The sequence below is a fragment of the Solanum pennellii genome, chromosome 11 (genome assembly GCF_001406875.1).
Source record: "Solanum pennellii chromosome 11, SPENNV200".
NCBI classification, from domain to species: Eukaryota; Viridiplantae; Streptophyta; class Magnoliopsida; order Solanales; family Solanaceae; genus Solanum; species Solanum pennellii.
The window spans coordinates 57,055,405-57,065,539 of record NC_028647.1 but is presented as its reverse complement, the minus strand read 5'-3'; the positions used below and the strand labels follow the sequence as shown (position 1 = coordinate 57,065,539).

Below are 10,135 nucleotides of genomic sequence, written 5' to 3'. Positions count from 1 at the left end.
TGTCATTGATAATGAAATTAGACGGCAAATAAATTTTAGTTCTACTTCGACAAATAATTTGTTTTGTGATTTAAACACCGAGGTGCATACTGAAGAAGATTCGAATACAAATATTGGTTTGTTGTTTTTTTAAAATTTTGTTTGTATTTTAATTGTTTTATTTATATTTTATACTTGATTCATTTTTAGAGTTACATTTGAAGGGCTGCAAACTGCATCAGAAGAAGATGTATTATCGGAAGAGTCAAAACACAAATATTGATTTGTTGAAATGTCTGTTATTTTTATTTCATATTTCATTAATTCCTGTTTAATTACATTAGAGATGATTTATACAGTTGTAACATTCATTTTATCTTTCGTGTTCATAATTTTTTTTCATCTTTTATTTTTAATTTGTTTATTGATATTTTTTTCAAAATCGAATTTTATAGAATAAATAGTGAATAAAGAAAGTAGTAAACTAATGAATGAAGTACTCTCTCAATGAAATTAATTACTAATAAGTTTCTTAGGTTAGTCGAAGTAAATACAATTTCAGGATTAATTACTTAATCTATCATGGTATAATGGATAAAAATAATAATTTATGCATAAATTTTATAAAATGACATATGTTGTGGTCCAGTTATTTTTAGAAAGGAATGATATATAAAATGAGACGGAAGAAATAATAAATAGTGATATAAATTTAATTATATCAAATATAAGTAGTATAAAATTTAATTATACAATAATTATTACACAATTATTCCGTATATATTTAATTTGTTATATTAGACATTAATATACATATTTTTAAGACCTAAGTATTTATTTACAATGCTTGATAAAGTTTGACAAATAAAAGTTAGGCAATGGAACACTAGACTAATATAGTTGGCACGGGAAACATGCAGTCAAAAGTCATAAATTAAAGTGGAGGGTGATAGAGAGTTAATTTACGCGGGAAATAAGCAAATACTTTATAAAAATAAAATAATTACAAATATATATCTTTTTATATTTATATCTCATTAAATAATTACACTATACCGTTTTATTAATTTTTTAATTAGATACTAAATCATTATCATATACTGTATTAGTATCATTAAGGCTGATAATTTCACATAATTGATACTAAATCAGTATCATATACTGTATTGATATCGTAAGGTTGGTAATTTCGTTGAACTGACACTAAATCATAGTAAGTAATTTTTTAACAAGAAACCCTAATGATACTAATAAATATATGATACCAATTTAGTATTAGTTAAAGGAAAATTACAACCCTTAAATAAATTGAGGATATGGACTGTAATTATTTATAAGAGAATGAGTATTTCATGAATTACTTTCAATTTGCGTATGAACTTGAAATTATTTTGGATATGGCCTAGTTACTTATGTAGTTTTCCCTAAATTTCTGCATATACTAGTTTATTATATGTATATATATTGCATATGTGTTAATTTTACTTATAATTTTAAATAATTATTATGTATTTTTCTACTGATTAAGAGTTTCTTATCATATATTGAGAAAGATAGCACACTTAGATGTATAAGGAGAGAGGCGAGCGAGAAGGAAAGAGAGGTGAGCTAGATAGTTATGTATCTCAGATACATGCAAACCACACTAGATATACATTATATACATGTATTCATATTTTTTTTTATATAATTTACATGTATATGGAATATCATATATATAGGAGAGTGACGAATGTGATAAAGGGAGACAAGCGAAATTTGTCTACTTATCTCATGTGAAATCACTTGGATATAGTGAATAAGTAAGCAGTCATTTTAAAATCGTGTGAGCCTAGGTCCAAAGCGGACAATATCACTAGCAGGTTGGATCGTTCAAATGCAGTTGAACTCTAGCCCACATCGACAAGGCTGATACTTGAGTGACTCTGATACAATTTTGTAACGGTCCAACCCACTAGTGATATTTTCTGCTTTGGACCTACGTTAGTACGACTTTAAAATGCGCCACTATCATTTTTTAAAAGGGAAAATACACGATTAAGCAAACTTATACTACTTAATTACTCATCATAGTTATAGTTTACTATAGTTACCACTCACGACTAACATTATACATTAATTACGTAGGCTGACTTTGAGTTTGCATAATTAGCCACGTACGTATATGTGTAATTTGCGAGAATATACAAATACATATGTATGATATAATGTCTAATCGACATACGTATATCATTCATCTCTCTCCTGCTCTCTGCCCTCTCTCGCTCGCCTCTCTCCCCCCTCTCTCAATCTCGCTTTCCATATATACAAATACACATGTATAATATATAATTATTTAAACGATATACATATACAATTCACCTCTCTCCCACCCTATTCCGTCTTTTGCTCACCTCTCTCCTCCCTCTCCCAATTCGCTTGCTATATATACAAATACATGTGTATAATATACAATACCCAAGTGATATACATATACAATTCACCTCTCTTCCACTCTCTGCCCTCTCTCAATTGCCTCTCTCCTCTCTTTCCTAATCTCAACCACCTCTCTCCTCTCTATAAACATGAAGATATGAATTGTAATTATTAAACAATAGTTATGGAGAGTTATTAGGCTATTTTTAAGTGTCGATATATAAGTTCCTCTTTTTTAAAATTTAATTTATTGATCATTTCGATTTTTGTACACTCCTAAAATTCGAGATAATATTCGATGTTCAATCTAAAAGAGAAGCCTACACTATCGAATCGACATATGACATTATCAAAATTTTATCTATTTTAAGGAGAAAATATGGCCAAAATTTGTTGTAAAAGATAAATATATTCGTGCTTTTTAAGATGTGCCACCTAGACAGACTAAAAATCTTCTTTTGCATATAAGATAGATTGACCACTATATAATGTGATTTTTTGCTTTATATATTCAAAAGTAGTAATTCTAATTTTCGAGTTACCTTTCCCATTTAAAATCTAAAATATTTACGATTAATTCTTTAAAATGAGTAGGCAATTCTTTTATAAGATCAATTGATAAAAGAATTTTTAGCAAAATGCCAAACATTTTTAAAAAATTCAAAATCCTTCAACGGCTACCTAAATCCAAAAATTATTACACATTTTCCTGTTATTCCCTCCCAAATATAAAATTCAAAACACTAAAAAAACAATAAAATTATTCATTTTAAGAAAAAAAACACAAAGCTTCAATCACTCCCCTTCTCTTTCTCTTCTCCCCTGTATCTTCGCCTCCATGGATTCAGCCGAAGAGGATGAAGCTTTTATACCCGCCTCAACCTTTTTCAGTCAGCCGCCACCGAATTTAGTCTCATTATCACCTTTCACTTCATCAGTTTCCCCTTCTCCTCGCCGGCTTTCGAGCTGTTATTCTCAGCCGAGCCAACCTATAAAAGCTAAAAGAGAACTTGCATGGGTGTCTCTTCAAGGAAGGCTTATCGGTGCAGAGGAAGCAAGTTCTTCTAGGAAGATTGGTGGTGGTTTAAACCCTAAAGAAGCTGTGGCTTGGGAACTCTTTAGCCCCATTCATCGGATTCTTATAGTTGCTGTTGTTGCCGTTGCTGCTGCGAATTCAAAGAAGAATAAGCAGATTTGTCGGCTGAAGAAATCTGTTGAACTTAGGGTTAGTTGTTTTTTATTTTTGGTAATGAGGTTTTGTGTACTTACATTATTGCGTTAAGTACTTGTTTTATTTATTGTTAAACTGTTTAATGCTGCTATTACCATTTCTCGTCTTCATTAATAATTTGAATTTAGGATCTTTTTGCATTTTTGACGGGTAATTTAATTGGGTTTTGGGGATTAAGTTAGCAAATCCTGATTTTCATTTTTTTTTATTTCCTCTTGCCTTTTGAGTTTACATCTATACGAAAAAAGTTTCTACCTTGTAGAGGTAAAGTTTGGGTATATTCTACCCTGACTACCAATGCAAAATAAGTTCACTTCTTGTCTTGGGAATTTTTGTTTCTGGGCAATATATAACGTCGAGTTACATTGGGTTTAAGTGTTCAATTGGCGAAGTGGTGAGTAGAAGGTCCACTTGACAATCCGAGCCAAATATAAGGGACTTCTAGGCTACTCTACTCGGCTTCAATATTGTAGGAGGTTAATGATTGAAAGTTCTGTATGTTAGAGACAACATTTAGTTAGATTTTAAAATTGAGTAGTTAAATGTATTCGTATTCTTGAAAGTCGTGAAATTGTATAAAATAATATTGTTAGTGAAAGAGTTTAAATTCTCTGCACCGATGGTTTAAAACATATACACAACTATTTTCACCTTTAGGGCAATTACTAGCAAATCCCTATGATAAGCATTATCTCGTAAGTGGTAACTTGGTAAAATGGTATGCTATCATAGATTAAACTGCTGATAGTATAAGACATTCCATAGTGATGACATTTCTAAATGGTTTGCTTGAGTTTAGTAGTCTATTCAGCTATTTGAATTTCTTCTTTTATTTTGTCCAGGATCAAGTGCTCTTAGGCATGCAACAGAAGCTGGACACATTATGTGAACAGGTTAACTATTTCAAGGATCAGCCAGAAACTGCAGCAGATACATATGACTATTTTCTTTGTGAGCAACACTTGAATCAGTCCAACAACTTTTACGAGGTAAACAATCCTGAGAGGCTCAATTAGGTCCTTGTTCTATATCTCTGCAAGTCAATTATGATCAAGGAAGAGGAGGTAATTAGTTATGAAATGCCTCTAGCAGCAAATCATATCGAAGAATAGTAGAATGAATAGGCCCAAATAGAATGGAATGGATATAGAGGATTTAATCGTCGAACCAACTAGTATGGAGTTGAGGCATATTTTATTTTTGTACTCTTTTTTGGACTTGAAACCAGTGCTTACAATTTCTTTCCTCTTAACTAGAGGGATATGATCAAGGGAGAAGAGATTCTTAAATTTGAAATGCCTCCAGCAGCAAATCAGGTTGAACCAGAGGAACGGCGTATGTCTGATTTGTCGGATTGGGCTACTAGTGTGGCTTCCTCTGTAGATATTCAGGTAATTACAGTATCTATTGGATTTGTATTTTGCGATGAACTAGCATTGAGCTTTGCTTACATGTGAATCTTTTATTTTCCAATTGTGTATCTCACATCAGAATTTCTATTTTCTCATCTTATGGATTTTTCCGAGAGAAAGAAAATGTTTTCAAATGGATAATATGGACTTTTTGAGATTTGATATCGTGGAATTTTGGTTATGTGCAATCAGAATTTCAGGGAAGATAAACTTCAGTGTAGGATGCTTGCAGTTTAGATGATGCAGTGGACAAATTTGCAATCTGTTGCAAATTGTCCTTTAGTTTGTTTTTCTCTTCTACCTACTTCGGCTTGTAGAAGTCAAATAGATAATTGCTGGTAACCACCATTTAGATACCGTGTTAACTCTGTCTTTTAAATCTTTACTGATGAGATAGTAGAAGTTGCACCTTCTTAGTTGAGAAACAAGGGTATAGACGTGTTGAATTCCTTTGTTTCCCATCATAGGGATTTCTATCTATAGAATAAGTCATTACCAAGGCGCTAATTCGATCAGTGAGTGTGAACAATCTAGAGCAAGGTCTTGTCATATTTTACTCTCCACGTGTGATAATTATGTTCTTTGCTTTTATGCTTTACCTAAAAAAGATTACATGAACTAATTTAGAGAGACAAGAAAATAGTTCCCGACTAGTATGATCTAATTTGCAACATATGTTATTCCTTACAGCTGAACACTTCAGCAATTGAACAAGATTTTTATAATCTCCAGAAAGAATGTGAAGAAAAAGATGTCACCATCAGGGAGTTATCCACTTTTCTTCAATTATCAGAAGCTTTTGGTGCAAAGGTACCGTAACATGTATTTTTCCTTATACAATATCAAAGAAGATAAGTGTGCTGCTCTTGTACAAAACAATGTGGTGAATACCACTCTTACAGTTACTTATAATTGTCCCATTGGTTTGATCTAACAGAGGATTGGAGAGCTCGAAGATATCATCCGTAGAAAGAATATGATTATTACAAAACTCAAGAAAGATGTTTTAATCTTAGAGCAGAAGGTAATGATTTCTCTTAACAAATGCTAGCAGTCTCTGTCTGCATAGGTGAAAGAAATTTTTGCAGCAAAATGTTGTCTACTTATTTTACAAATTTGTGATTACACTACTTATTGTAAATGTCCTCCATCATGATACCTACTGATTAATGTTGTGATGTCAGAGAAAAAAATGGTCTTGTAAACTGAATTACAGTCTAATCTTGACGATATATTTGCTTGAGCATATTTAAATTCTTTAAAATAGAATGCTTAAACTTAATGCTTCAAACTAAAATTTATTTTGACTTATTCAACTGGTAATTTGATTTATTAGGTCAACACGAAGTGTGAATCATTTTTGGTTTGTAATTTGAATTTGTCTTTTAACAGGTTATAAATCTAACAAGACTTAGAAGACCATCTTTCTCTTCAAAAAGATCAAAGGGGGTGAAGCTTCCTTCATTGACTGACAACATCCTTTATGATATGGACAGTTCTACTAGCCCTTCGTCTTCAGATTCAGACAGTTCCCCTGGGAGAATAGCTCAACCTCTTTTTGCTAGTGAAGACATCAGCGTTTATCACGGTGAGAATACTTTAAGGGAAAACCAGAAACAGGAGCAGGTCGAGAGCTTACCTTTATTAGTGAAACCAACAGCTAGACATCCAAAGTCACGACCAGTAAGCCCTTTGAAGGAGAAATCATTGAATCAGTTACAGGATTCAGTCTCCAGATTGAAACCAAAGCAGGCATCATCTATTAGTGCAGAATCTAGGAGGAGACGACCTCCTGTTGCTAAGTCGAAGGATGTGGTTGCACAAAAGCGATGGCTCTAGTAAGTATTTTTCTTTCTAACTCAAGAGACTGCAATTACTAGATTTAACTTTCAAACACTTGCTCTTTTGTACCTCTAAAGAGCATGTGCTCTCTTTGAAATTGTATACTGACTTCCGTGAATATTGTATTACCGAAAACTTTACTGAATGATTAAGAGAAACGTATGTAACATATAAGTTAATATGTAGAGAACAAAGATACACAACAACAATGTTTATAAACAATTAACATTAGCCTACTTTGTTTTTCTTATTGTGGTTAACTTTTCACCCCTTTCTTCAGGCCGTTAGACGTGAATGTCACAAGTAAAATAGGCTATGCAAAGTAGAAGAAGTTGCTGGCCTGATATTTGGACCTGAAAGAGCTTCAGTGTAGCTTCATCAACTTCTACGGCTGCTTCACATTTCCATCATTTCCTATGACGAACATGCCAAATAGACAGCATTATATATTTAGGTAGTAAAATAGTAGAGTATATAAAAGTTATGAAACCAGTCTTATATCTAGTTAGACTTCTTGTTATATTGTAGCAAGTATGAAATGTGTCCTATACAATTTTGGGATGTTGCTATTATATGACACATTTTGCTTCTTCTGAAGTCTATGTATGTCTGCAACTTTTGACGACACATATGGCTTAAAACGCTGCCGACCCCTTAAATTTATCAATAAATTTCATTCAGAAACTTGTACGATTGAGCATCTGAAGTTTGAATACATGATAGCGTCATTTAGGTACTTAAGTTAATCATATAAAATGTGTCATCTATTTAATTATACATATGGGCCTCAACTGGAACATGTTTGAGGTTTTATGATTTAATGAGATTAATGTGAAGCATTTCAAGTGGTTTACTTATCTATGTAATTGACACTTGAATACACACCCATAAGGTTTTCCAAACAAAAATGTTTAATAAGAATATTTTATCATGTGTTTAAATGTTTAATTAAAATAAGTTCTAATTTGAGTGTTCAAATGAAATTTATTGAAACGATCAACTTGGGTCTACTTAATTACGAGCTTGCTCTCCCTTTTCTTATACCCAACTCACATAGCAATGAGACTCCACCATGCCTCTATGGAAGTTCATCCTCTCTCTGTGTGTGCGCTATCTGGTTTGTTATTCTATTTACCTTCACAACCATTTGGTGTAAAAGGTTATTCATTTTCATGCAAAGATACCTTACATATATATATCAGGGATTACAAGGCTCGCTTTACATGAGTAGGCGGACGTGCATCCATTGATGATAACCTATGAGATATGAAGTGCATTGTTGGCCTTGATTTTGGAGCTTCAAGCAAACAAGAGCTTGCTAGTTTGATGATAAAAACCAAAACATCTTTTACTTCATCTTCAGGATATGGAAGAAGTTCATCTAGCAAATCACTAAGCTGCACATGATCTACAGTCGATGAATTTGCTACCATAGTAATGTATTCCCCGAGATGCTTTCCTTTGATTATCTCCAATCCTATACTCCAAAGCTATAAACATCACACATTTCCGTAACCTTCATTGTATATGCAAGCTCTGAAACAACACATTTTCCAAAAGAGTATTAATAATTTAAACGTGCAAAAAAAGTTTAAACAGTATAGAGTGTTTGGATTTAGCTCATGAAGTTGGACCTTACCAGGTGCAACATAGCCATATGTGCCTGCAAATGCAGTGCAATTGGATGAGTCTGGATTGAGAAGCTTCGCTATGCCAAAGTCTGCAACACGAGCTTCATACTTGGAATCAAGCAAAACATTACTGCTTGATATGTCTCAATGAACAATCGGTGGTGAACAATCATGGTGCATGTAAGATAAAGCAAAAGCAACACCCTAGATGATATTCATCCTTTTCAGCCAATCCAATTTCTTGGACTCAACTTCATTGCTCAAAATAATAGACAAATTCCCCCTCTCCACATACTCGTAAACCAAGAACGAGTGTTTTGCATTTGAACAATAGCCGTAGAGGTTCACAATATTCCGGTGCTTAATCCCAGTCAATGCCCTTACTTCAATTAAGAAGCTTTTGGGAGTGTATTCTCAAATAAAGAATGAAGTCTCTTCACAGCTATATTCCCTAATGATGGAAGGTCTACCTTGTGTTGACCATCTTGTATTTCAAACATACTTAGAACAAAACTTTGAACATCTTTGTAAGACAACAAAGTTTAAGAACATTTTCACAACTAGAAAATTAAAACTAGTAGCGAAACTAGAATCAGAAACAGATTTAAAAAAATATATGAAATATTTTTCTTAAAGAAGAATTGTTGTTAATATGTGTCTAAAGAATCTTACTGATTCAACAAACTTTGCAGAAACACAAAGTTATCAAGTTTAATGAACCAGTGAAGAAAAAAAGAATAGAAGAACTGAAACTAATTCACAAATCTAAAATTTGTAAAACACGTACCAGAATCTGGAAAATTTTTAATAGGAAAAAGATAAGTCCACTGAACTCACAGTGTCCCCTTAAGGAAATTATTTCCCTCTAGTATCCGAGGCCTGATTTGGAATATGACCTCCCAGGGTAAAATGATCTCAATCACCAGATTATAGATAACAAAAACTCCGGTGTCAGCGAACCACTCAACGGCAGTAAAGTACACTTAGAATACTAGATTTAGTAGTTGAAGCAGAAGTCCATGAATTCTATATTAAAATGAGAGGAAATCCCTCAATTTATAGAAAACAAAGGGTAGTGCGAAAAGGTTCTTATTGTGCCTTACCGGAAAGGTCACAAACCTTTGGAAAAGTCACAATCTTTCAGAAAGGTCGTCACCTTTCATAAAAGTCACAACTTTCCATAAAAGTCGCAATTTTTCATAAAAGTCACAACTTTTCATAAAAGTCACAACTTTTCATAAAAGTCGCAACTCTTCATTTTCCATTCACACCTTTTTAAAATCCAACAATCCCCCGCATGAATGGGGAATGACTCGAAGACAGAGAAACAGACAAGTATGTGTACTTTACAAGTAAGAATTAATTGCATCTGGATAAGTAGGTTTCTGATACGCTCAAACTTACTTCTCAAATAAGAAGTAAAGCGGTCGTGTCAAGTAAATCACCCAACTAGTGAGGTTGGGATCGTTCCCACGAGGAAAATAGTCTAGACTTAACTTCAACCTGTTATTACTATTGTTTGGTCAATGACTTCCTTGGAAAGTAAAAACATAAAAAGGGGGGTTTATATTTCTAAATGAGTGAAAATAAATAACGAACTTGAAAGAGACACTTAACAGCTTTGA

At 32.9% G+C, this 10,135-nt stretch overlaps 1 protein-coding gene and 1 long non-coding RNA gene across 3 annotated transcripts in view; one reads left to right on the top strand and one right to left on the bottom strand.

The window, feature by feature from the left end:
* The first annotated feature begins 3,156 nt into the window (after positions 1 to 3,156).
* Positions 3,157 to 7,506, top strand: LOC107003452. 2 transcript variants are annotated; one of them, XM_015201782.2, is made up of 7 exons: positions 3,157 to 3,619; positions 4,468 to 4,614; positions 4,882 to 5,016; positions 5,728 to 5,847; positions 5,975 to 6,061; positions 6,430 to 6,875; positions 7,160 to 7,506. In XM_015201782.2, coding segments are annotated over exons 1-7 (1,323 nt in total). In that variant the 5' UTR covers positions 3,157 to 3,232; the 3' UTR covers positions 7,161 to 7,506. The 2 variants fall into 2 exon arrangements, with proteins under 2 accessions (XP_015057268.1, XP_015057269.1); XM_015201783.2 differs by lacking the exon at positions 7,160 to 7,506 and having other exon boundaries at positions 6,430 to 6,876.
* Positions 7,507 to 8,046: 540 nt separating this feature from the next.
* LOC107003967 overlaps positions 8,047 to 10,135 on the bottom strand; it is a 29,031-nt gene continuing 26,942 nt past the window's right edge. The window contains exons 2-3 of the long non-coding RNA XR_003575341.1: positions 8,519 to 8,980; positions 8,047 to 8,415 (exon numbers count right to left, since the gene is read on the bottom strand). This is a non-coding gene — a long non-coding RNA (uncharacterized LOC107003967). The remainder of the gene's footprint in view (positions 8,416 to 8,518; positions 8,981 to 10,135) is intronic.

Coding starts and splice junctions, on each gene's coding strand:
- LOC107003452 (XM_015201782.2), top strand. CDS start 3,233: ATGGATTCAGCCGAAGAGGATGAAGCTTTTATACCCGCCTCAACCTTT. Junction 5,848..5,974: donor CAGAAGCTTTTGGTGCAAAG/GTACCGTAACAT, acceptor TTGATCTAACAG/AGGATTGGAGAGCTCGAAGA. Junction 6,062..6,429: donor TTTTAATCTTAGAGCAGAAG/GTAATGATTTCT, acceptor GTCTTTTAACAG/GTTATAAATCTAACAAGACT.